Raw genomic sequence first — 26,168 nt, forward strand, 5'->3', positions numbered from 1 at the left:
TTTTTTTTTTTCTAAACATGCAGCAGAGTTTGGGAACGTTTCTTATTATCTTCTGTGAATCATGGGTTGCAGAATGGTGGGGTGGTTGAGAGATCAGACCTAGGTTCAAACTCTGCACCAGCATTTACTGAGCCTCAGTTTCCTCATCTGTAAACTGGAGATAACAGTACCTACCTTGGGACTTCCCTGGTAGTCCAGTGGTTGAGAATCCGCCCTTAATGCAGGGGATGTGGATTCGATCCCTGGTCTGGGAACTAAGATCCCGCATGCCCCAGGCAACTAAACCTGGCCGCAACTAGAGAGAAGCCTGCAATGAAGAGCCCGCGTGCTGCAGTGAAGACCCAGCACAACAACAAGACAACCAATAGTACCTACCTCCTGGGCCAGTGAGGATTAGGTGAAATAATACGTAAAGTAAGACATAAAAGGATTACCAAAGTGCCTGGCCTGATGTCAGCTCTCAGTAAATGTCCAGCATTATATTAATTGCTGTTGCTCTGATTCAGAATTTTCCGGAAGTTGCCAAAGACCTGTGGGATCCTCTAATCATTTGCACTGAGACTCAGAGGGGGGAAGTGGTTACTTGCAGACATTGCCCTAAGTATACTGGAGTCACCTAAAATTCCAGGGTGTTTCCCACATCTTTCTTTAGTTATGGAATTTTTCAAAAGGTACCAAACCATGTCACATGCAAGTCTGTTTGTCTCTGGAGTTGTGTATATTGGAGAAGGAGGAAGTGTTCACCAAGATTTTAAGTTTCTTCCTTTTTCTTGTGAAAAAAAAAAAGGTCATCTGACAAGGAAATCAGGGGTGAAAGAACCTTGTTGTGAGTGCCTTTTTATTGTTGGACTGTTTAATTTTACTATTCGCTACTGCCTTGTTTTTTCCTTTTGATAAACCACTTTAACAGATGATCAGCTTTGTCAATAACCTAATGTAAACTGAGTTCTAAGTGAGCACAACCCCGTTCTGCTGAGCCGGAGGGAAATCAAGATCAGGAAATCTGCCGAGTCTAGTGGAACAGGCCCTGGGTCAACAGCTGGATTCCAGTCTCGCCCACCCATAACCTTGACCGACCAGCGGTTTAACGTATGGGCCAGGGAAGGGAATGCTGTAACCTTGCCATGAAAGGAAAATGGGACCAGTCCCTCTCCCACACCATCTCACCCACCAGTCTTCCTTCCTTCCCACTCAGTGGGCATTCGATATAAAGTGCCAGGGAGGTCGTAGGACCCGTCCAGGTGGAAGCCCCAGGATGTTTCCCGAGAAGCGGCGTTTGCATCCCAGCAGTGTCTTTCCCACCCCCGCCCCGCGGAGCACCAGCGGCTCTGCGCAGCCCGGGCTGGCGACCCAGAAGGCGCAGAGACCCCGCCCACCCCTAAAAGCCCCGCCCTCTTGGCCCCGCCTCCGCCCCTGCCGCGGCCTCCCATTGGTGGCCCGGTGTGTCAGTCGACCAGCGGGCTCCCGGGGCGGCAGCTCAGGCTGCGGTCCCCTGCCGGCGCCTTTATCGCACGCCAGCCGCCGGGAAGAGAGACGGGGCGCCGGCTGGCTGCCGCCGCGTCTGACAGACCCACCGGTCGAGGCTCCGCGGCCATCAGCAGCACGCGGCCGCCATGGCGGCGCGGAGGAGCCCCCCGCAGGAGCGGGAGCGGCAACGACCTCGCGACTCCGCCGCAGGTGGGCCCGGGGCCCGGTGGGGCGGGGCGGGGGCCGCGGGCGCCCGGGAAGCGGTCTCCCCGCCGGCCGTCGGCGCAGCCCTGCGTTGGAAGGTTCGGGGCCCGCCATCCCAAGGGTGGGAGGTCCTGGGCGCCCTGCCCGGGGCGGGGAGGGGGACGGGCTGCAGGGTTTGGGGGCCGTCGGGGGCGGGTTCGCCCCTCAGTGAGGAACTGCGCCCTCGGGCCGAGGCAGCGAGCGACCCTCCGAGGCAGAGCTGGCGGGTTCCTGGAAAGAGAAAGCGGGTCCTGCGGGCTAGGATGCGTTGCGGCGGCGTGAGGTGCCCCGGCAGCGGCTGGGGTCGGGCCCTGGCGCCCACGAGCGCCGGTGTCCCCTTCTCGGTGTCCCCTCCGAGCCCTTGATTGTTGTCGGAGGGAAGTTGACGGGTTTCGCGCTTTGCTGGCAGAGGATGTGGCCGACACCTTCGCAGCAGTCGAGACTCGATGAGCAACAGAGAAAACTCTGGCTTTTGAAACAAAAATGTCACCAGGGACAGGAGCGGCAGCACAGTATATGGCACAGGTGGCCGGGGTCGCCGCGCGCCACCTGTGTCGCGGTGTCTCTGCCCTCTGCGTGCGTAGCGGGGCCCTCACCGGACGAGTGAAGGGTGCTTTCCTTCCCATGCTTTCAGCCCCAGGTCTGAGGAAGATGAGCTGCTTCTCAGTTTGGAGCACATTCCCGATTGTGTATTTCCCTGGAGGCCACCCGGGGGGTGAGAGCCCACTGGTGAATTTGGGGAGCACGCCTGTTCCAGGTGCCGCAGCGTCACTGGGAAGTTCCTGGGACTGCTTCTTAGTCCGGATTCTTGGTCCCAGCGGGAACTTTTGATTCACACAGCAAAGTGTCGGGTGTGGTGAAAACAGCCCGGTTCTAGGAGACAAGACATGAGTTCTAGACATCCTTTTGCCCAGGACTGCGGGCCTCGAAGCTTCTGGGTCCTGGTCCATAAAATGAGGGCACTGGGCTAGCTGATCCATAAAGCCCCTCCCAGTCTAGAATTCTGTGGTTGACGTATCTCCCACCCTCAAAAGTTTGGAGAATGAACTCATTTTCAACCTTTCTGCACCTTGGATTCTTATAGAATCCTGGGGGTGTATCCATCCGAACTTTTTCATATGTGATTTTCTTCCCTTCTCCCTGTGTTGTTTCGGTGGAGCAAAGCTGGAAGCGGAGGTGGGGCACAGCTGGGAAAAGCTGACTGGGGGGCGCGGAAGGGTATCTACTTTTGGCTTAATGTAATTGTCAGGAATTTTCCCTTCCACGGCACCAGGTTCAAGGTGTGCAGGCACTGTGAGCGCAGAGAGAATTCTTTCCTCAGCTCCAGCCTAAAGGGAAACATTTTCCTTCCTTAAAAAGTAGTTTGAGGGCTTAGGAAAAGGAAAACCAACACTGCAATTGAAAACACATGCCCGCAACAGAGCCTACAAGAGAATGTTTACAACCAAGTGGTCCACAGTTGCTATTTTTTGCCAGCCTGTTTGTCACTTTTATACTTCTACTCTTACGTTCCTGTGAGATGGATTAAATAGCAAATAAAATGTAAGTTTTGGCACCATGTGTTTTAGCTAAGTAGAAATTCTTGATTGGCACAATGACTGAATTTGAAAGTGACCTTTCACCTGGCTCCCCGGAGCAGGTGGGTGCTGTCCTATGTGTCTGCAGCCCCCAGCGTTGTCCCTGCCACAGTAGCAGTGGGTATTGGAGTTCTCTTCTCGGTGCTGGACGCGGAGACACTGCCCATACATAGTCTTATGTAATCTCTACAACCACTGTCCTGTGATGCTCGGAATGGTCACGGAATTTCCTCAGAGTTTCCAGCTAGTAAGTGGTGCCGGGATTTAAGCCCTGGCGGCCTGGCTTCTCCCGCAGCACGTTCTTAACCATCGCCCGCTTCTGTCTCCTAAAACAGTCAGGCTTATACCTGGGAGCACTCTAGGTTCCAAGGGTACCTCATCGCAGTTAAGCTGTTCTAAAGTAAAGTTGGCTTATCAACGTAATACCATTGTTGTTGCTCAAGGGAACTCACAGGTGTGTGCCCGGGAGAAAAAGTCATCATTATCGAGCTAAAACTTCCTACACGTGTGTTTCTTTATATGTGGCTCTGAAGTCTCTATGTACCATTTAAAGGAGTTAATGGACTAGTGTATCTGACCTTTCTCTCCTGCCCACTTGAATCCTCTGGTCCACGTTCAGTTACTTAGGACAATCTGTTCTCAAGACGGAGGTTATATACACATTTATTGATTTGTAATTAATTGAATGGAAGAACACTTAAATGTCACTTTACAATAAGTCAGCAGGGAGAAGTTTTTGTTTATACACTCATTTTTCCAGTGATCTTTTGTTCTAGTCATACTCTGTTCTTCTACTTTTTCATTTAACTGAGCCGGAATAGACGTGCCATCATGTTTAAAGTAAGAGGAAGATAAAATGTTTATGTTCATTTCTAGGAGACTAAGGACGCTTTTCTGTTAGTACGGTTGCTGGGATTCCCAGGCAATAAACAACAATCCCAGAAACCGTAGCACGTAAGATGCTATGCTCAATAAACCTCTGAATTAAGAATTTAATAGTAAGTCTTCCACTGTTGATTTAACCAGGTGACTCTGACTTTGCGTTTACGTGGAACTGTTGGATGTTAGATACATAGTAATTTAAAACACCTTATTAGCTCTGTCTCTGCTTGCCAGTGTTATTGATTTTTATTGAATATTAGTTAGGGTTAGTCTTCTGGCAGAGGGAGTAATAATGTATCGATAATTGGAAGTTAGCTTCTCAAGAGTCCTCTCCCAACTTAGAAGCAGAATCCCAGCCCACTTCCCTGAGCACCGGCAGCTGCCCAGATACCTGGGTTTGGCCTCTTGGGTGGGGTCTGAGTGCCTGCGGCCCCCAGAGCCACAAGATGCCTTCCCGACCTGGCCTGGCCTGTGGGGCGCCTGCACTCCGGGTGGGCTCTGTGCCGTGGGCCCACCTCAGAGGTCAAGCTGGCCGTCAGACGCTGAGGCCCAGGCGGCCGGAAGGGACCCAGAAGACCTGGGGGTCCCGGTCTCGGCCTGTCAGGCTGTCCTGGAGGCACTGCCCAGATCTGGGGGGGCCAGGAGCGCAGGACCACGCCTACCCCTTTCTGTAAATCTTGTTAAATGTAAATCACATACAGCTGTCTTTTTCACTGGGGGGCGGGGGAAGCGTCCTTCCTTCTCATGTGCCCATACAGTGGACCTGAGCTCCTGTTCCCCCCAGGCTTGGAGGACCTCGTGGGCACAGGCTCGTTCCCAAGTGGCTCAGGAGTGGAGGTGGGTAGGGGCGCGGGCTTTGAACCTTGTGTGTCTCTCCCCTAAGCCGGGGCAGAGAAGGTTCCCCAGAGCGTCTTGTCTCCCAAGTTGAAGAGAAGTGGACTGAGCTTCTTCCCTGTAAAGAGAGAACCTTTCCCTGGGTCTTAGAGTGACACCAGGCACATCGTGGGTATATTTGTTGATCTGCGACAAGAAGGCCTCAACTTTGCTGTGAGATCTCTAAAGTGACAGGAAAACAGTGCTCTGTGCCTTCCAAATCGCCTGCCAGGATAGGTCAAAATGCTGTGGAAGAAGCAGAATGGCTGAGAGGACGGGAGAAGTGGAAGAGATGGCCAGCCAGGCCGGCTTGGGTGAGGACAGTCAGTCGCCATCCAGTTGTGAAGGGCTGAGTGGCAGACCCAATCAGCTCTGTGTCATTTTACCTGGTATTTAACAAATGAACTGGGAGCTCAGTTCGTAGCTAAGGCTGGCCTCGCACCTTGAAATGCAAACGTAGCCAATCGAATTATTAATATAAATGTTGGGTCCCTCAGTTTTGCACCTGAAGCAGTGCAAGCCTTGGGTGCATCGATTCCTTCCTCTGAAATCTGAAATAAAAAGAAAAATCTCTCAAACTGAGAGTTTATTAGATCAGTTTTATCCACGGTGTATCCCTCTCTTTTGTTTCTTAAACATTTGTTAAACTCAGTTTGGGATACTCAGCTGGTTGTCATGACAGAGGACTGGTACAGCCACTGCTTATAGACCTACCTTGTACTGCACTGGTCCTCATGCTTGGATATTCCAGCATCTTCTCCCACATATACCTCATTGATTCATTCAAAGTGTGGAGCCTCTAACATGTGAAGGTACAATTCTCCTTTCCCTCCCCACTCCCCCAGGCTCCTCAATCTTCCTCTTTTATTTCTTGCTGTCATTTAGAAACTGGGGTTCCACGCAAGCCCTTGCGGAAAAGGCTCTTTATCAAAATTCTGCTTTCAGGTCAGCTGGTGTAATAGACATGCAGACCTAAGCACGCATGTCTCAGGGGTGAAGTATTTGCTGGCATTTGTCAAGGTCTCATGTATCTTCTGTACACGCTCAGGCGTCTTTCCTGTAGTGCAAGTTTTGAGTGATGTTTTGAGTTTAGTTGAACCTCGGTTGTTTCACAACTGCTTAAAATCCTGTGCCTGTACCACAACGTGACCATTCCACTAACATAACTCTGAAACATGTTAACATAAAGAGGCATTTGGAGGAGAATGGCGCTGAGTGGCCTGGCCTCCTTGTGTTTGTTTATAGGGGAGGAAGCTGAGGTCCAGGTTGCTCGACTGTCTAGGACCAGACCTGGAGTTGAGTTCCTGACTCCCTGGGGCCCGCTCATTCCACTGCCCTGAAGCCATCCCACGAGGTGACCGCTTCACAGCCTCACTTCCTGCGTTATATTTACATGAGTGTATTTAAGGGAAGGGAAAACAAGAGTGGTGGCTCACCATTTCTCTTTTTTCTTTTTGCTTTGCTTTTTTGTTTTTTTGCCATGCCACACGGCTTGTGGGACTTAGTTCCCCAACCAGGGATTGAATCCGCACCCCCTGCGGTGGGAGTGTGGAGTCCTAACCACTGGACCGCCAGGGAATTCCCACACCATTTCTGACATGCATGTTAGAAGTCAGAAGGGACCAGCAAGAGAGAGGCTATTAGGCAGGATTAGGTATGGTGGAATAACAGAACAGCCCCAAATAAGTGAATTAAGTTTATTTCTTTTATGGCAAAGCTCAGACATGGCTCCCCAGGGCTGGAATGGGCTCCGTAGTGTCAGAGGCCCAGGCTCCTTCCACTTTGTTTCCACCCTGCATGGGTTTCACGCCCACAGCTACTTCCTGATCCAAGATGGCTGCTGAATGTCAGTTATCACACCTACATTCCAGCTAGTAGGGAGGAGGGAGGGCAAGGAGTACACACTCCTCTCAACAGAACCTTTTGAAAACTGCCCATAACACTTCTTGGCCAGAATTCACTTACATGGCTCTACCCAGCATGTAGGGAAGGTGGAATGTAGCCTTTATTCTGAGTAGCTAGGTATCCAGCCAAAGTCAGGATTCTATTCCTGTGGAAGAAGAGAGAACAGATACTGGGGTTGGCCGGCAGTCTCTGTCGTGGAGACATGTGGACTGGATTCTGACTACATCGATTCATTTCATTTATTCAACAAATATTTATTAACTATCTACCATGTTTCTAGGGACCAGGAAAGCAGAGAGAAAACAGACACAGTCCCAGTCCTTAAGACATTTACCTACACAGGGAGACAGACACTAATCAAACACAAACACAGTTGTATAAACTGTGACGAGTGCTGTGAAGGAAAAGGACACCGTGTGCTGTGAGAGAGTTAGCAGGGATTTGACCAAGCCTGGGGTTTGGGATTGGGTCAGAGAAGCTTGGCCCCAGGAAGTGACATTTGAGCTGAGAGCTGGAGAATGAGTAAAGTGAAGAGTATTCCAGATGAGGGAAGAGCATGGGCAAAGGCAGGCCGGGAGGCAAGAGTGAGCCCTGATGGAGGAACTGAGGGACGCCAGTCATCCTGGAGCCAGAGGAAGAGGTGAGAGAATAGGGAAGAGTCAGGGTCAGACCAAGGGGGACCCTGGAGGCGGGGTGAGCACCCGTCCTGGTTTGCCTGAGACCAAGGATGTCCTCGGACGAGGAGCTTTTCAGCACTAAAACTGGGGGAGTCCCAGGCAAGCCAGGAGGAGTTGGTCAATCTCCCCGGAGGTCACATTAGTAGTTGGGTTCCTTGATTATTAATTTCAGCAAAGTTCTTTTTTAGGTAGGCATAGATCCCAGCCTTGGAAAAATAGCAACTGACTAGTAAAAGTAGCCCCACCCTGGCCAAAGGGAAAGAGACACAAAACACAGGCAGCACTTACTTGTAGCTGGATTACATGACCAGTGAGACTATCTGGCATGATTCCCCCAAGGGTAATTTTGGAAATCAATTGGCACGTGATAGTATATTTGAGCTAACAGAAACAGCCGAGGGTGGAGGAAGCCCTGACTCCGGAGCAGTGTGTCTCATCGCCAGTGATACACTGGAATCACCTGGGAGCTAAAGAAAAGCCCGGCGCCCAGCCAATAGATAGATTCTCCACAGGTAGAGCCAGGGCAAGGACGGTTCCCTCTCGGTGGCGGTGGCTCCCAGGCTCTGGTTCCGCTTGAATCGCTGGGGATCTTGTAGAACACAGATTCTGCTTCCACGGGGCCCGAGGATTGTCTTTCTGAGTGCCCAGCTGGTAAGGATGTCGCTGTCAATAGACTTTGAGTACAATGCTCTATAATGTTTGGCGAGTTTGTTTGGAAGCCTCTGGTTTCTTTTCAGGGGAGCAGATCTGAAGGACCACGTAAAGGTAGGTGGGTCCGCGAGGGCTAGAGACTAGGGGAGGAGGACAGGGAGCCTCCGCCCTGGGCTCCCATCAGTGGTGGGCCCAGCCCGACTTCTCAGTTGGTTCCACCAGTGGCTGGGGTTACGTGGTGAGGCCGGTCCCTGGTTACAGGAGAACCAGCTCCCCGAGGCCTGTGGCTAGGATGGTGCAATAGGCGTTGCCCCATTACTCTCTTACTTGTTTAGAGGCCTTTCCAGATGACTCCACTGGCTGCCAGGATGTGGGTCCTTCCTACAAGTAAGAAAAGCCAAGAAGATTTTTGAATAGGAGATGACACGTCCATTGAATGTAAAAAAAGATACAAAAAACAAACCAACAAAACACACACACCATTGGCTTCAGAGCGGAAAATGGCATTGGAGAAGGGAAGCCAATTAGAAGGATGAGTAACCACTAGCGACAGAGGCCAAATGATTCTGATTAATGGAAAAATCACTGCAGCGAAAGTGGCTTGTCTCAGGGTGTACCTTATTTCTCTCTTGGTCACATGTTCATAAATTATCTATTTTGGGATGTGGAAGACAAGCTTAATTTTTAAAGGCCTAAGAGTTGAGACAGGGACAGAGCACCACGGAAGCCATGACAGGTCAGAGCAGTGAACCAAGTCCAGTAACGTGAAATTTAGCAGGGCTGTGTGTCAGCTCCTGGGTCGAAAAAGCACAGAGCTTGCACACGCGATCTGGATAACCCCTTGCTTCCCTTCCCAGGTTCTGAACTAACTAAAAGGTGGACATGGAAGTCAGGGATTTTTAAAATGCCAGCTCGGTGATAAAATCCCTATGTCTTAGTCATATGGCCAGATGGGCTTGCAGGCAGTGCCTGAGCTGTACTCTCCCCTCAAAGGTCAGGCCTCCCTCCCAGAGAGACAGCAGCCCCAAGGGCACCTCTCGGCAGGCAGGCAGATCCTAGTGGAGAGGAGGGGGCTAAGCTGAGCACAGGGTCTTACACCTGCCATCAGGTAAGTCTTCCTCCCTCAAGAAGGAGGAAGAGGAGAGGGTAGAGGGGTGGAGGCCAGCACCAGATCTCCAGGACAGTTCTTCCCCCTGGAGGTTTGAGGACAGTGGGATGATAGCACCTTTTCTCTCTCCCCCTTCAGCAGATGGGGAGATGTGCTCCAGCGACAGGTCTAAACGGCTTTAGGTTGATGGCAGGCTGAATACTCATACAATCGCAGGCCAACCACGGCCCATGGGCCACATCTGTCCCACTCAGTTTTTGTATGGCCTGTGACCTATGAATGGTTTTTACATTTTTTAATGGTTGGAAAAAAGATCAAAAGAAGAATACCATTTCCTGACATGTGAAACTTATATGAAATTCAAGTTTCAGCGTCTGTAAAAAAGTTTTCTTGGAACACCACAGTACCCGCTGTGTACTGTCTGATGGCTGCTTCCCCTCTGTCGGGGACGATCTGAGTGGATGGGACGGAGACCAGACGGCTGGCAGTGCCGAAAATACTCTCTGACCCCACACAGAAAACTTGCTGACTCCCGATGGAGCATGAAGAAGTGGTTACGTGGCTGAATTCTCTCCCGCTTGGTCACACCCAGGACAGTGTGTTCTGACCTGCGGTCTCACTCTGAGTGTGGGGTGGGTCCCGAGAAGAGTGACCGGGATGGTGAAGAGACTACCCCCCTGCCCCTCGCCACCAAATCATGTCAAGTGAGGCCTGGTGGAGAGAAGGGGGAGTGTCTGATCTAGAAGAGAAAAAGGCACAGTGGGAATGACAGCTGCCTTCCGAGTTCATGCTTATTAATTATTTTGAATTCTTGGAAGAGAATTACTCAGGAAGGGCAGTTGTGTAGTTAATTCAAAGGGCTCTGACCTTGAGTCAGAACATGTGGGTTCAAGTTCAGGCTTCTGCTTGCTTTCTCTGGGCTTCAAAGATGAAGTGTGCGTGTGACAGCTCATCAGGTGGCCAGGTCCACAGTGAATTAAGCTTCAGCTTTCACCTCAAAAGTGCTTTCCAGCCAGTGCTTTCCAAAAGGGGACACAGTCATGAATCCACTGAACTGGAACCCACCTGCAGTGTGGACAGCGTGTGTGTGTGTGTGTGTGTGTGTGTGTGTAGGGGGGAACCGGGGGAGAGATTCATTCTGCTTGAGGGCCTGGTGTGACTCAGGCCTTGGAGAACCAGTGGGATTCCAGCCCCTTCGGCCCAAGCATCCCGTGTTTCTGTCAAAGATCGTGTGGAGGAAGAATCAGACACGTTCCTCGTGACGCCAAGCAGCAACGATTCAAGTTGTGGTGACAGATCTGGTCACACCAACCGCTTGCCTCTTTGTTGAGACAAAGTGATTCATCTGAGGTCCTGCAGCTAGAAAATGGCAGAATAAAGACTGGGTCCCGGCCTTGTTCTGCCAGCCCGCTGTCTCCACCGGACCAGGGACAGGGAGTCTGCCTGGCTGGGTACAGTGACCTGGAGTTCTGGGGTCCCCGGAGCCTATCCCACCTACTGCTTTTGTAGTTGGGTGGGTTTTAAACCTCTGCCACATGGTTAGAAAATTAAAGTGACGGGTGGGACTTAACACACCGAACGCTGTGCCCAGTACATGAAAATACTCTGAGCTATGATGTTACTAAAAACACGCACACAGTCCCCTCAGTGTTTGGCAAGCAGCATTTCCTGCTGTGTTTGGTGACTCTTGGTCGGCAGGAGCCTTGGGTGAAGCGTGCCCAGTCCCACGGGACGTGAGATTGCGCGCATAGCCTTGTTAAGTTGGTTGCACGACAGGGCTACCCTTGTGTGTCTCGCTGGTCATGACTTTCGAGATAAAAACTTTCACGTTGGGGGTTCTCTTCCTCAGCAATACTGATCTTGTAGTTGTTGGTTATAGAACTCTACTAAGCGGGAGACCATGGTTTCTTAACTGCGCAGGATTAGTACCTGAAATTCCAATGTGTAGAAAGTCTTTTGACCTCCCCATTTCAAAGATTTATTAAGAGGTTATTTGTTCTCTTTCCCACATAGCTGATAAAAAAAAAAAAAACCCAACTAACCTATGGTTTTGCACGAGCCAAGACCATTTAAACGCAGCCTTTCACTCCACTGTGCTGACTTTTCTCTAGGAGTCTCCCATTTGCTCTAAGTTATTCAGAAGCCTTGACGTCCTAACAGGATTTGTTCTGTATGTCTATCGCTCTGTTTGCATATTGCTTAGCTTATATGTTTGGACGCACGTACCGTATTTTGCTTTATTCTCGAGCCTCTGAGGTTCTCAGAGCTCCCCTCTGAGAGAGATGACCCACCTGGGCATCCAGCATGAGGGCCTCGTGTTAGCCGGACCCCGACAGCAGGACGTGCTAACCTGCGGGCCCGGGCAAGCTGACCAGTAGCCTTTTCTGACAGCAGAGCCTCGTGCCACCAGACCAAGAGCTCCCTGGGGCCAGAGCATGTGTCTTTTCAGTTCACTGCCTGCCAGCCTGGCGCCCAGCCCAGGGTAGGAAGAAGTAGCATAACCAAAGGGCGAGGGGCAGGAGGGAGGGGGGCTTCCCGGGCCGCTCCCAGCCCACTGTACCACGTGGCCTGTGTGTACTCCTCTCTGGGGCACCCCCATCCCTTCACCACTCCTGCCACAGAGAAGGGGCACGGCCGTCCCGGGCCCTGTTTGCTTCCTAACCCATCCATCTCTCTTGGCCACTCTTCCTACCATCTCCTGCTAATCAGCCAGAACATGGCATTGAAGCTGATAGAAATATCTGTTGTATTTATTATGTTAAATTTAGTATTTTTCACCTTAAAGTTTTCAACAAGGTGATTTTCCCATGTTGTGTGTCTCGCTGCCCCTGCTGTCTTCAATGTCGAAATTAGGTCGCCTTTTCCACTGTTTAGCTCAGGCCTAGTCTCCGCCGCGAAGCCCGCCCCGGAGCCCTTGTTCTCCTCCTCTGCCTCAGGAGATGTCAGTGGGCCGGACCCCGGGGGAGGGGGGGGACCCCGGGGTGGGGGGCAGAGGAGCCGAGGGCAGAGCGAGCTCCCTGTGCCGCCGCAGCCCCAGGGGTGGCCTGTGGGGCAGGGGCCAGGCCCCAGCCAGGCCCCGGGGCTCTCCCTGAGAGCGCGCCTGAGGCTGGGGCCAAGTGCTGTCAGGGTGATCACTCGGTTTCCTGGCTCCTCTGGGTCTTTTAAGTTTTGTTTTCAGGTTTGTTTTTTTCTTTTTGGTTTCCTGTTTGAGTGTTTGAATTATTTCAGTTTTGGTACAGTTTAGAGAACAGAAAAAAAAAAAAGGCTGAGTAGAATTTTACCACAAAAGAACAGTGGCTTCTTATTTTTTCAGTTCTAGTCAATGGTCTCATCTGCCACATGTAGTCTGAGTGATCACAGATCGGAGTTTAGCGTCAGATGGCCACACTACTGGCTTCAGGAGGTTCTGGTGTCATTACCCAAAGGACATCGCAACTGCCTAAGGGTTGCCTCGGATTGTGTGGGTTGAGGTCTCCGCAGGTGGTAATGCTGATGACTGGGGGGATGTGTAAGACCTAGTTCGTCCACTTTCCGCTGTCACAGGAATGCCTGGTGCCTCATGTATCACCTCATTTCAGCCACCACCCAAGCGGTCCAGCCCGAAAGGGTTAAAAAGAAATTTCATTTTTATCTCTTGATGAGCGTTAAAAAGGATCAAATCCATAATTCCTGGCAACGCTTGTTTTCTGCCTCTTCGTTGCCAAAGCCACCCCTCGTCCCCTACTCCGCTTGTTTCTTGCCCTTCTCGCTCCTCTGTTTATTATGTTGAAAGACTGACTCCATGGTGGTGGAACTTCTCTCTTTTCCTGTTAGTCCAGGGGCCGCCCCCCAAGGCCAGCTCGCTGTTAGGCAGGGCACCGGGCAGGGGAGGGGAAGTTGGGCGGGCGGGTGCTGACTTCTCCCTGGCCAGTTGGCCGAGGGGGACCCCGGGAAGATTCTGACATGGAAGATCTTATCCCGTCTCGGCTGCTTTGGGGGAAATGAGATTTGACTCAGGAGATCATCAAAGCTGTGATCATGATAGTATTTTGCTGGGTGTCTCATTTATGGTGTTCTCCTCCTTGTCTGTTGTTTTGAGTTGTAATCCAGTTATGGACACATGCAGGAGAAATTTTTTAAACTCTCTTTTTAAAGAGCCTGGATTCCACTTGCTGTAGCAGAGCTGGCATGGGATTCGCTCAGCTCCATCATTCAGAGGCAGGGTAGGCAAGTGGGACGGCGTCCAGCTTCTGCATCGCAGTGCCCCGTGTGCTTGAATTCTAGCTCTGCGGCTTATTTCATCTTTCTCTCCCTCGCAGTGTCCTCAGGTGATAAAATAATAATGAACATGTTTTGGGTACTTGCCGTGTGCCCGGCCATGAGCTCGGCACTTTTCCCAACATCTCCTTGGGGCATCCCGCAGCTCCAAGGGGGCCTCCATGTTACCAGGGTAACGGCAGCGAGAGGAGCCCCTGAGCCACCCTGCGTCCCCGGCGCTGGGCTGTCCTGCTGCCCTCCCTTCCGGGGTTAAGGAACAGGCACTTGGGGGCATGGAGTCACCCACCCCGTGTACTGCAGGACCAGGGCCTCCTTATGCCACTGCGTTTCTAGGAGCAAATGAGACAATTCCTGTAAAACGCTTGCTGCAGGGCCTGGCACATAGCAAAAGCTCAAACTGTAGCTCTTTTAAACTGCCAAAGCCCCACTCCTGATAATATTTCCATATGAAGTTATGTGAACACCTCGGGGTTCTCTCTGAGCTGCAGCCCACTCCCCTGTGACCTCCTGAGTCCCACCTCCAGGCCGCTCCCTGGTACCCACACCAGCCCCCCTGATCCGCTCCCTGGCCCTTCTTGGCTAGTACCCGTGGCTGCACTGGGTAGAGTGGATGCAAGGAGTTTAGGCTCGTGTTCTTGGTTTGCGTGGGAAGGGGGTGTTCAGCCCTCACATGTTTTTTTCTGAGAAGTTGATCGTATCGCCCTTTCTTGGGTTGGAGGTGGGTTTAATTTCAAGTATTAGGGCGGTAGGCTAGGGAAGTGTGTGTGTGCGTGTGTGCGTGTGTGTGTGTGTGTGCGTGTGTGCGCATGCACGTGTGTATAGGTGTGAGGAGACCATAATCTGCGGTGGGTCCCTATGGAGGCCCTGGCAGCTGTCGAGAGGCCTCAGGCTCAGGAGAAGCCCCCATTTCAGGGGTCTCAAATCAAATGCCCCGAGGGGCCGGGCAGTATCTTTTAAGAATGCAGCATGTCGATTGGAGTCTGTGTGTGGCAGATGAGAGCAGTGCCCCATGGAGGGGGCAGCAGCCAGACCCCAGCCCAGTGACTGCAAGCCCTCCAAGTCCACACAAAACCCAGGACGACCCGGTGGGAAGCAGGCAGATGCTCCAAAAGGCTCTTCACGGAGGAAGAACTATGAACGTGTTACTGCAGTGAGAAATCATAACCGGTCCTGGGGTTTAGGGAAATGGAGGCTCGTACATGTGGCGGGAGTGTCAGCTGTTTGAGGGGGCACTTTGGCAACATCTGTAACATCTGGAGATGTGCACACCCTTTGACCCAGAGTTTCCTCTTCTAGAAAGTATCCTAAAAGATACCGTGAGTCCACGAGAACTGTTGGAGGAAAATGTTTGTAAAAGTGAAAAGCTGGGAAACAATCCACATGCTCGTCAACAAGGCAGTGATTGTGTATACATATGATGCTCTCTCTTTATACTAAAATATTATACATTCTTTAAGGAGAATAATGTAGGCTTTAATAAAAGTCTGAATTATAGATGCAAAGGCATTATAGCTTACGTTTTTAAACAATTCATTAAAAACTTTGTACTAAGTATCTAGGTAGAAGTAAATACATAATTAACAGCCAATCAATTGTTCTAAACAGGTAAGTACCTGCTTTTGAAAATGTACTTTTCCAGTAAAGGGTACATGATGTCTCTCTGTCTCTTGTAAGCTTATTTCTTAGAGCTGCGTATGAATGTACAACGATCTACAAATAAATAGTTTAATTGAATAATAAAAAAATGTACTTTTAAATAATTATAAACATGCATATTTTTATTTGCTGGTAACTTTATTTCTTTATTTGCTGGTAAATTCTTTCTTTATTGAGAGTATATATATTTATTGAGAATGTATAGCAACTTTACTGAGATATGCATATCAAATATCCATACGAGCAAAAATGCTAAACTTGTAGATTCCGAATCCAGGAGGCTTTTACTACAGTTAATCATTGGAATTTTACTAAACCAATGTGCCCGGGAGGGAACTGTTTCACAATGAACCCCAGGAGGTTTGGCCACCATTCAAAAGTTCTCTTCCTCATTTGTACTTCAGCATTTTACATGTTCAAACATAATATAATTAGGAATCTGTTGCACATAGTAAAATATTGCAAGTACGTAGTTTGGGCTCTCCTGGCCTGTGAATTTTCTCTCCTGTCACATCAGGAATCGTAGTGTACCCTGTAAGCTGCACACCTAGCTCCATCCACGACTATTCTGAGTGGCCCACTTTCTGGAAACCATGTCTCTGTGCCTGCTGTCTGAGTCTCGTTCTGTGCGTGCAGATGATGGCATGTGTTATGCCCCATAATGACCTAAGAGTATCGCCGTGGGCAAAAGTGGGTGGTGGCCACACGGCAGGAGACCCCCCTGGTGTGATTGACTCCTGTGGGCTCGGTGCTGAGCAGACTCCCTTGATCATTCTTGGATTTAACAGATATTCTACACAGTGCAAGGCGCACTGTGCTAGTTCTTAAATGATTTCATTCCATCTTTCTCCAGCGAGGTCAGTATTTTTACTCCCATTTTACAGTCAAGAAAATTCAGGGGAAGAGAAATGAGGTGTCCCACAGTCAGACAGCTGAGTAAGTAGGAGAAATGGGTTTTAAATTCAGGTCTGAGGGATTCCGAAACCCATGCTGTTTATGTTCCCTATTCCTCTTGAATTCTGTGGAACAAAGATATCTTTATATATGACACTGATTATAGGAGAACTAGGTGTTTCTTTAATCTTTAGATTGAATTTTCAAATGCTTTAAAAAACGTTTATTTAAATCAATGATAGACTCTTTACAGGTAAAATTATCCAGTGTATCTTTTTTTCCCCCTTAAACAAAGCAGGCTTGTGTAATTGTGATGTATATTTATTTTACTTTTTATTGAAGTATAGTTGATTTACAATGTTAATTTCTGCTGTACAGCAAAGTGACTCAGACACATATATACATTCCTTTTTATATTCTTTTCCATTATGGTTTATCGAGTATATTAAATATAGTTCCCCATGCTATACAGTGTTATTATTATTAAATTTTTGTAGGAAATGACCAAGTGCACTCCTGGACACTCGTCACCAGCCAAGCCTTAGATACCGCGTGGAGAGTAGGAAAGGGGTCAGTGACACTGGCAGTTTCATTTCTGGTGGGCACCCTCTGCTACTTCAGAAGGCTACATTTATATTTAGGGCACCGGCTGAAAAGGTATGTGGCTATGTCATCTTTAATTTTCAAAAATGCCCTTGCTGTTTAAAATAGAATTTTGATATTATCGTTCCCTTATCTTTTAGGTGGATTGGATATCTGCAGAGGAGATTCAAAAGTAAATATTTTCATGCATATGCTTCCTTATTTTTAAAGTGCAGAGAGGGTTCAAGAAGGGAAAGGAAAGGGAAAATTCACCACCTTGTATCTTTGATTTGGTCCAGGGAACCTCAGTGTGGAGGCAGAAGTTGATTTACTCAGTTATTGTGCAAGAGAATGGAAAGGAGAGACACCCCATGCCAAGCTGATGAGGAAGGTGTGTCTGTTTATACAGCTCGTGGTGGGTGGAGAATTTGTGTGTAAAAATCTGGGAAACACGCATTCCATTCTGCTTTACCAAATGTGGCACCAAGAACAACTGTGGCTCTAATTAAAAGCCAACAGCTGCTAGACATTGCCTTCAGGCCTTTCACCTAGAGCTAGTGCCTTCGAGGACTTGGGTAAATTAGGCCCGTAATTTCAGGACACTTGAGCGTTGTACCCTTTTCAGCTCCCTGCTGACCAAGCCTATGAACACATCTGCACATGCAGTGGAGACTCCTGTCCTTGAAGGGATTCAGGCACCTTGACATAAAACATTTTGAGGATTTTTAGAACTTTCCATCAGACCAGTCTTGGTAAATATTCCCAGCAATGCTGTCCAACCTTGTCACTAGCTAAAGCCAAAAAAAAAAAAAAAAAAAAGAGTGAGAGAGAGAAAGAGAAAGAGAAAGAAAAGTACATTTAAATGACACTTTAGCATGGGCTTAAAAGTATATATAGTATTTTTCACTGTGTTCAAGTTGCAGACATCATCTCCCCAGAATGACATTTCCTGGCTCTGGGCTTCCAGGAAGTTACCAACTAAAATAGCATGACATGGACTCCATACACACACAAGTCACTTGAAAATGACACGTGTTCGTATTCATAATTTATAATTGTTTTGTTTCTGTTGTCCACTTTATTTGGGGGCAACACCTGCTGAAGGTGCAGTGGATTTGCTTTCTTTATTCTCTCATCCAGTGGAATTAAAGACAGCCTCTCCTCTCGTGCTCATAGGCTTATGAGGAGCTGTTTTGGCGGCGGCATATTAAATGTGTTCGACAAGTAAGGAGAGACAACTACGACGCACTAAGGTCGGTGCTCTTCCAAACCTTCAGCCAGGGCCTCTCTTTCCCATCCTGGATGAAAGAAAAAGACATTGCGAAGGTACGTTCTCACACCGGAAATTCGGGAAAGGTCACACTGATGGGGACTGCAACACAGATGCTCGGGGTCTTCTGTGGGTGGCTTTGTACACAGGGCGTCAGGAGACTGAAGGCCCTTTAGCCCAGTCCTCTGTCTCTCGTGTCAGTTTGCAAACAAACCATCTCAGAAGGATAGTCGCACTCAATTTTGTTTGTTTTTAATGCCGGCATCTTTTCTGGAGCAGGGCATCTGTCCTTTATAAGTTAGGTGGTCTGCTAAAATTCACTTTTCTACCCTATGGTTATTTGAGTGTTGACAAGCACAGTATGTAACCTCCATCCCAGAGAATCCCTTGTATCCCTTTTTGTCAATCCTTCTCTCACCCCCAACCCCAGGCGACCACTGATATGTCTTCTGTCCCTTTAGTTTTGCCTTTTCCAGAATGTCACGTAAATGGAATTATTTGGTGTGTAGCCTTTTGAATCTGCCTCTTTCACTTAGCATAATGCATTTGCAGTTCATCCACGTTGTTCCATGGATTTGTAGTTCACTCCTTTTATTGTTGAATGGTGTTCCATGATATGAATGTCACATATTTTGTTCATCTATTCATGAGTTGAAGGACATCTGGATTGCTTCCAGTTTATTTATTTATTTATTTGGTTGCCCTGGGTCGTAGTTGCGGCAGGCGGGCTCCTTAGTTGCAGCTCGCAGGCTCCTTAGTTGTGGCATGTGGGACAACTCTTAGTTGCGGCACGCATGTGGGATCTAGTTCCCCGACCAGGGATCAAACCCGGGCCCCCTGCCCTGGGAGCGTGGAGTCTTAACCACTGTGCCACCAGGGAGGTCCCCAGATTGCTTCCAGTTGTTGACAGTTATGTATAAGGCTGTTATAAATATTCCCATACTGGATTTTGTATGAACGTAAGTTTTCATTCCTTTTGGGTAAATACCTAGGAGTGAGATAGCTGGGTCACATGATAGGTTTAACTTGATAAGAACCTGCCAACTCTTTTCCAAACTGGCTCTGCCATTTTGCCACCAATAACGGAGTTCCAGTTGCTCCACGTTCTCAGGTTTATTGTTTTGTTTTTTTAGCCATTCTAATAGGGGTGCATTTGTGTCACTGCCTTTTGTTTGCATTCCCCTAATGGGTAATGATATTGAGCATCTTCGCATGTGCTTATTTGCCATCCACATTACCTCCTTGGAGAAGTCTCTGTTCAGATCTTTTGCCCATTCTTTTTTTTTTTTTTTTTTTTTTTTTTTTTTGCGGTACGCGGGCCTCTCACTGTCGTGGCCTCTCCCGTTGCGGAGCACAGGCTCCGGACGTGCAGGCTCAGCGGCCATGGCTCACAGGCCCAGACGCTCCGCGGCATGTGGGATCTTCCCGGACCAGGGCACGAACCCGTGTCCCCGGCATCTGCAGGCGGGCTCTCAACCACTGTGCCACCGGGGAAGCCCCGCCCATTCTTTATTGGGTTGTTTGGGTTTTTTTAATATTGAGCTTTGAGAATTCTTTATATATTCTGAATATGAGTGCTTCATCAGCTATGTCATTTGCAAATATTTTCTCCCAGTCAGTACCTTGTTTTTTTCATTTTCTTAACAGTTAAAGCAGCACAGTCTTATGAATAACCTTAATTTTTATTTGAATGTAGTATGCCTAACCACAGATGTACATTTAAGGATGGAGGAGCAAAGAAATATAAAGTATTTGCATATATATGACTACACATGGTCTATTTCCTTACCATCTTTTGTTTAGAGCTGTTTTTAGTGGTAGTTTAATTGCGTCTAGCGGTTAAGCGTGTGCTGTGTGCCAGCCCTGCTGCTAGTTGCTGAGGACAGAGAACTTAGCTGAGGCCCTGGGCTCCACAAGCTCAGCTGGGTGGGAAAATGGATCAGATACCCACAATGGATCAGATTCTTATGTATTCTGTAATCTTATTTAGTCCCAACAAGAGTCCTGCAAAATGGATAGTACTGTCATTGATTTTTGACAATTGTCATTGTCTCCATTACAGTGGAGGATGAGGCTAAGAGGTTACATAAACAGTGTTGGGTGAGTAATCTCTCAGCAGGCGTGACAGAGTGACAGAGCTAGGTTGAACCCCAAAGTGCATCCTTGTACAATCTACATTCCCCTGATATACTATGTTACTCTAATGGTGCTTGGTTAAAAATAATTTCTAAAAGGGTATACCTAGGAAGTTCGGGAAATGTTTTATCCAAAAAGATTGTTTCTGTAGACGTAATCTTCATTTAGGTTTTCATTAGTTGTGAAACTGTGAATTAAGAAGATGATCCAAATCACTTAATCCACAAATCTAAAACAAGACTATAGGGCTTCCCTGGTGGCGCAGTGGTTGAGAGTCCGCCTGCTGATGCAGGGGACGCGGGTTTGTGCCCCGGTCCGGGAGGATCCCACATGCCGCGGAACGGCTGGGCCCGTAAGCCATGGCCGCTGAGCCTGCGCGTCCGGAGCTTGTGCTCCGCAACGGGAGAGGCCACAACAGTGAGAGGCCCATGTACCACACACACACACATGTACCACACACACACACACACACACACACACACACACACACACACACACACACACACACACACACACACACACACACACACACACACACACACACACACACACACACACACACACACACTATATGTTTTTACTTAACTGTTGTTATAGTCTTTTAAAATAAAGATTCTGAATGGGATAAGATTATCTCCTGTGACATATTCCAAATTGTGTGTCAGACATGTTGAGATACTGATCACTGTTGGCATCTACTTCCTTTTTAAGCTTCCTGAAAAACTGCTCTTTTCACAAGGTTGTAATTGGATCCAGCAATACAGTTTTGGTCCTGAGAAGTATACAGGTTCGAATGTGTTTGGAAAATTACGTAAATGTGTGGAATTATTGAAAGCACAGGTGAGTCTTTAGGGGGGAAAACTAGGAATGAAAGCATGCACCCCACACACAGCCCCTTTTCTCTCATGCCAGGCATGTCGCTCTACGCGCCGCTAGTAGGAAGTGGGGCAGGAATGGTCTTCCAGCAGCTGACCACTTCCTTCCCTGCTCTTCTGTGTCCTTCCCAGTAATGAACGGGAGCGAGGCTGTTCTACGCGATGATTACACCTATCACGGGCTAAGAGGGCTTTTGTGGACTGGCCGGGAAACCTTAACAATCACGTAGCTCTGCTGTTTCCCCAGAAAAATGTGGTGCAAGGTCCAGACAAGGCACTGGGAAATGCCCTTCTGAAATGTGCCTATTAGTAACTTGGGGACAGGACAGATGTTATAATTTGACTAAGATTGTTTTTCCTGCTCTGAATAAACACAGATTTTAGATCGTTGAAATGAATCCTCCTTGGGAAATACCATTTCTGTGCCACGGTTTTCTGATCTGTAAAACTAAAATGTGAATAGTCTCAACCCTGTACAGTTAGTTATTGTGAGGATTGAATGAGAGAATGCATGTAGATCGCTTTATACTCCGCCCTGGCACACAGTGAGTGGTAAAGAAAGAATACTAATTAGTACTGTTCGTCACTGGAAAGTCCTTTGTGTAACCCAACACCCTTAGAGGCAGCTTTAGGAAACTGACCTGTTTAGTATTTTACCTAGTAGGTGGTGCTTTTTTGAAAAACTAGTTTAAATGAAATATTTTGTTAATGTAAAAGTAATAAGTACTTAGGGTTAAAAAAATCAGTGTCAGATGATATAAAATGAAAAGTTAAAGTTCGACTCCCCTCTATTAATCTCTGGTTTGTTTTATAAGTACTTTAAAAGTTATGCAATGGTCTATGTATTCACCTTTTCCGTTTAAGTTTCACTTTACATCTGTGTTTTTAGTGGACTGAATTTAGTGGAATTAAAGATTATCACAAGAGAGGAAGCATGTGCAACATCCTTTTTTCTGATGCTGTCCTGGAATATAAACTTTACGAAGCTCTGAAGTTCATCATGCTCTATCAGGTCACTGAGGCTTATGAACAAATGAAGACCGCAAAGGCCATTCCCAGTCTTTTTCGACTCCTGTTTACCCGGGAAACCTCTTCCGACCCTTTAAGCTTCATGATGAATCACCTGAATTCTGTAGGTGACACGTGTGGACTAGAGCAGGTAAATGGGGCAGAAGAATCGTGTGTGTATGATGAAGGACGATGCTGGCAACACTTGAGCACATAGGTGTTTGTTTGTTTGTAGTTTGCTTTCAGCCATGATAAATCCAGCTGCAAAGAGGTGGCGGGTGGGTATGATTGCCCTCAAGTGAGGAAAAGGAGTGATAAACCTTCCTGCCCGATGCTGGCGGCTGCGTCTTTGCAGCCCTGTGGCTGGCGAATGGCAGTCGTGGGAGCGTTCCTGACCTTCCCGCTGCCTCTCAGGCAGTAACAGGCTTTCCCACAACAGAGGTTACCCAGGAGGAAGTCCAGCTGCAAACTGAGGCAACATCTGGGAGAGCATTTGGCTACTTAGTGCAGACAAGTAGAAGTTATTGAAATTTTAAAAGAAGTCCAGACAATGCTTTCATTTCCCCATAGAAAAGGGCTTTCGTTTTGCTTTGCTTTCCTTTCCTAGGAGGTGCTCAAAATCATGACATTTTAATAAAAATTGATTTAAGACGATAAAAAAAAAAACCGTTGGAAAAACAGTGTAACTATTACTGTAAGCATTCCTTTTATTAGTTTTTTTTTTCCAGGCAGCTTTCCCTGTGATTTCTTCACGCTACTCCCCGGAGACGTTTCTCTGCTTGTCCCCTGCCCTCCACGCAGCGGACGTTCGTTCCCCAGCTCTGTGCCCCCTCCCTGGTTCATGTGTGGGTCAGCAAATACATCATCATCTCATGAGCGGCAGAAGAATACTCGCCTTCCTCTGGTGAGAGGTGGGAATTTGGAGATGTGTATCTGTGACCTCTCTTTCTTCTCGTCCCCAGATTGATCTGTCTGTACTTGGATACTCCCTGGAAGTGAAGATAAAAGTGTTCAGACTGTTCAGGTTTAACTCCAGAGACTTTGAAGTCTGCTACCCAGAGGAGTCGCTCAGGGAGTGGCCGGAGGTCTCCCTGCTGACCGAGAATGACCGCCACTATCACATTCCTGTCTTTTAAGTCTGCCTGGACCGGGCACCAGCTCTCGCCGGTGACAGTGGTCACACTTGCAAGTCATGTTTCTAGAAAAGCAAAGCTAGTATTGCTGCCATTGGAGGAATCGGGACCTCCCTCTCCAGGATTACAGGTACACTGGACGGAGACCCACGTGCCTTCCCTTTGTTTCCAGTGATTTCCTCCAGAGCCCTTACACTAATGCATTTGTGGGTTGGTGGTTTGACGTTGTTTGTAAAGGCTCTGGTCATTTCACACACAACAGAGCACAAGGACATTTAGTTTGGGAAGAACAAGAACAGGAAGAAAGCGAGAAAAAAACAAGTAGGGGAAAAGGACTAAAGGGAAAGAATTGCTTTGTCTATAATCTTGATGTTCTTTGTTAAGAATCTTGTCTTTGACTGACTGATTTGGGATCTTCATAAACATGGCCTTCTTTTATAAGCATTACCGTCCCAGGGATCTCTCTCTATGGTATATTGATTTTCCAGAACCATTCGATTAACTTTAAAATTGTGTGTGTGTGTATTTACACTCACACATAAACATGTATGATTTTATATATACACATCTAAACACATACTTACACATAGCCACTACTTTGTAATGTTGTACAATTTGTTTTATCTTTTTTTTTTTTACTATTGCATCTGGCCAGTTTAATATGTTTTATATAGCTCAAAAAGAGAAATTCTGTAGATTAAGGCAACTGAATGACAATTATTGTACTGTCACAAAAATATTAAACGGTATATTTAATGTGTATTTACATGTGTATCTAATGTGTGTAGGGAGAATCCATCCAATCCCCAGAACCTGTAAATATGTTGGGTTAAATGGCAAAGGAGAATAAGGTTGCAGGTGGACTTGACTTAAGGGACTAATCCACTGACCTTGAAATAGGGAGAGGAGTCTGGGTTCTGCAGGTGGGCCCAACATAATCACAAGTGTCCTTAAAGTGGAAGAGGGACTTGGGAGAGGGTCAGTCAGAGGGAAGTGTGAGGTGCAATCAGAGACAGATGCAACATGGCTGGCGTTGGTTACTTACAGCATATACAGGAAGAAAGTTACTGCAGGTTCGGGAAGGAGCCACAAGCCAAAGAACGTGGGCGGCCCCTGGAAGCTAGAAAAGGCGAGGGAACAGATTCTCCCCTAGAGCCTCCAGAGAGGAACGCGTCCCTGCCGACACTTTGATTTTAGCCCAGTGGAGCCCATGTCAGACCTCTAGCCTACAGACCTGTAAGACGATAGATATGCTGTTTAAGTCGCTAAGTTTCTGGTAATGTGTTACAGCAGCAGTAGACAACTAATATACTCAGGCTAACTAGCTTTTGATCATCTTTATTTTGGAAATACTTTTTCAGTTTATTTTGGTAATCTTTATTTTGGAGGTACTTTGCTCGTCTGTTTTGAATTTCAACAAATATTGAATACAAAATAACCTTTAAAATCTTGGCTAATGATCTACTACTTCAAAGTTACACATCCCTTCTAAGAACGTCTTAACATGTTTGACGCTAACATTTTCTCACATTTCTATATTTTACTGTAAATAAAAAAGAGGTATGTTAAATGCTGTGGTGTATGAAAATAACATTCAGATTCTTCTGTAATGGGGACGATCACCTGTATGTACTACATAAGCCAGTGCTGTGCCTGCTGTCATTTTGTTTTCTGGGTGAAGAGCTGGAGAGTAACGAGCTCAGATCCAGGGGCTGTGCATTACCTTGACAGGCAGGCGAAGCAGTTGTTCTCACTAGATCTCTACAGTCCTTTCCTGCTTGGAGGCATCTGTGGTTGTGCATCACCCCTGTCATTGAATTGACACTGTTGCACGTTATCCCCTTGATGTGTTACTGTGACCAAGAAAAAATGAACTGTCCCTTCTGTGTTCACAAGCAGATATGATGACAGCCTGCAGCAGTTCTGCTGAGACTGATACACGTAGAATTGCTGCTCCGGACTCCTGGCTCCACCTGAGCCTGTCCAGGTATGTACCTGGCACATGTGTATTCCCACTGGCCTTGGCATCTCCTTATCCGGTGCAATGATTTCCACATCGATCCAGGACTGAAAGGAAGAACTTTTTCACAGGGATGGGCAGCCTATAACTCTGTGACATATCAACCCATGATGTTTATCCTTAACTGTGTTGGGGGGATGGGGCAGGGTGGGAAAAGAATTCTTTAAAAAGAGGGGAAAGACCAGATTGTGGAAAACATTTCGATACAATGAAAGTAAAAAATAAAGACGACTTCTCAGTAGTTGCAGTGTTTTGGGAAAGCATCAAAACAGAAGATTTTAAGGGAAGAGGTACTGGGTGTTTTTATGTTTTTAATTCAGTTGTATAATTGAATGTAACAAACTAATTAATAGGAACTGCATATAAATTAGCACCACTTTTAAATGCCAACAATAAATTGGAAGTGAATTTCCTGTGTGATGCCAACATTTAATGTCTCTCTAACCTTATAGGGTTCAAATGAGGAGAGGAATTTTAGCAAAAATGAAAACGTATGCCCTTGTCCTTTTTTGATTTTAGAATAAGTTTCTCTCTTAAATTTTGGCCATGTGTGTCCACACTGAGGGGTTGTATGAATATTAGTACAAGACTGACTTTTTTCTTGTGGTAAAATATACATAATATAAAATTTACCATTTTAACCATTTTTAAATGTTTAGTTCAATGGCATTAAGTACATTCACATTGTGCAACTATTATCATCATCCATCCTTAGAACTTTTATCTTCAAGACTGACTTTTTTGATAAGCAAGTTTAATTCCCCTGCCTGGTACCTGGATTTCTTTTCCTTTTCACTTTATCTTTCTATCGTGCCCTTCTAATCTATTTCCTCTAGCCTTAAAAGACCCTCAGTGTAAAGTCCAATGTGAGGGAGGTTTAGGTGACCAAATGAGTCATGCAAATTGTGTTTTGCTTTGTCTCCAGAGTAAAGAAATAACTACAGATGGCTTCTG

At 47.4% G+C, this 26,168-nt stretch overlaps 1 protein-coding gene and 1 long non-coding RNA gene across 14 annotated transcripts in view; one reads left to right on the top strand and one right to left on the bottom strand.

Moving 5' to 3' along the window:
- Window positions 1-1,481: 1,481 nt before the first annotated feature.
- Window positions 1,482-25,627, top strand: OTULINL (OTU deubiquitinase with linear linkage specificity like). Its single transcript, XM_030856584.2, has 8 exons — window positions 1,482-1,677; window positions 16,688-16,847; window positions 16,934-16,965; window positions 17,072-17,163; window positions 17,949-18,098; window positions 20,890-21,018; window positions 21,943-22,212; window positions 23,024-25,627. The coding sequence occupies exons 1-8, from the start codon at window positions 1,614-1,616 to the stop codon at window positions 23,195-23,197; spliced, it is 1,071 nt and encodes a 356-aa protein (XP_030712444.1). The 5' UTR covers window positions 1,482-1,613; the 3' UTR covers window positions 23,198-25,627.
- The window catches only part of LOC115853222 (uncharacterized), a 75,015-nt gene continuing 55,665 nt past the window's right edge, over window positions 6,819-26,168 (bottom strand). For 3 of the 13 annotated variants that reach the window (XR_009563344.1, XR_004039477.2, XR_009563345.2), the window contains 2 exons: window positions 24,240-24,428; window positions 22,737-23,050 (listed from right to left, as the gene is read on the bottom strand). This is a non-coding gene — a long non-coding RNA (uncharacterized lncRNA). Of the gene's footprint in view, window positions 8,657-15,472; window positions 17,564-22,733; window positions 23,051-24,239; window positions 24,429-26,168 lie in introns of those variants that run through there. The other 10 variants (XR_009563350.1, XR_009563348.1, XR_009563347.1 and 7 more) reach the window with 8 other exon arrangements.

Source organism: Globicephala melas, chromosome 3 (genome assembly GCF_963455315.2).
Source record: "Globicephala melas chromosome 3, mGloMel1.2, whole genome shotgun sequence".
In the NCBI taxonomy this organism is placed as follows: domain Eukaryota; kingdom Metazoa; phylum Chordata; class Mammalia; order Artiodactyla; family Delphinidae; genus Globicephala; species Globicephala melas.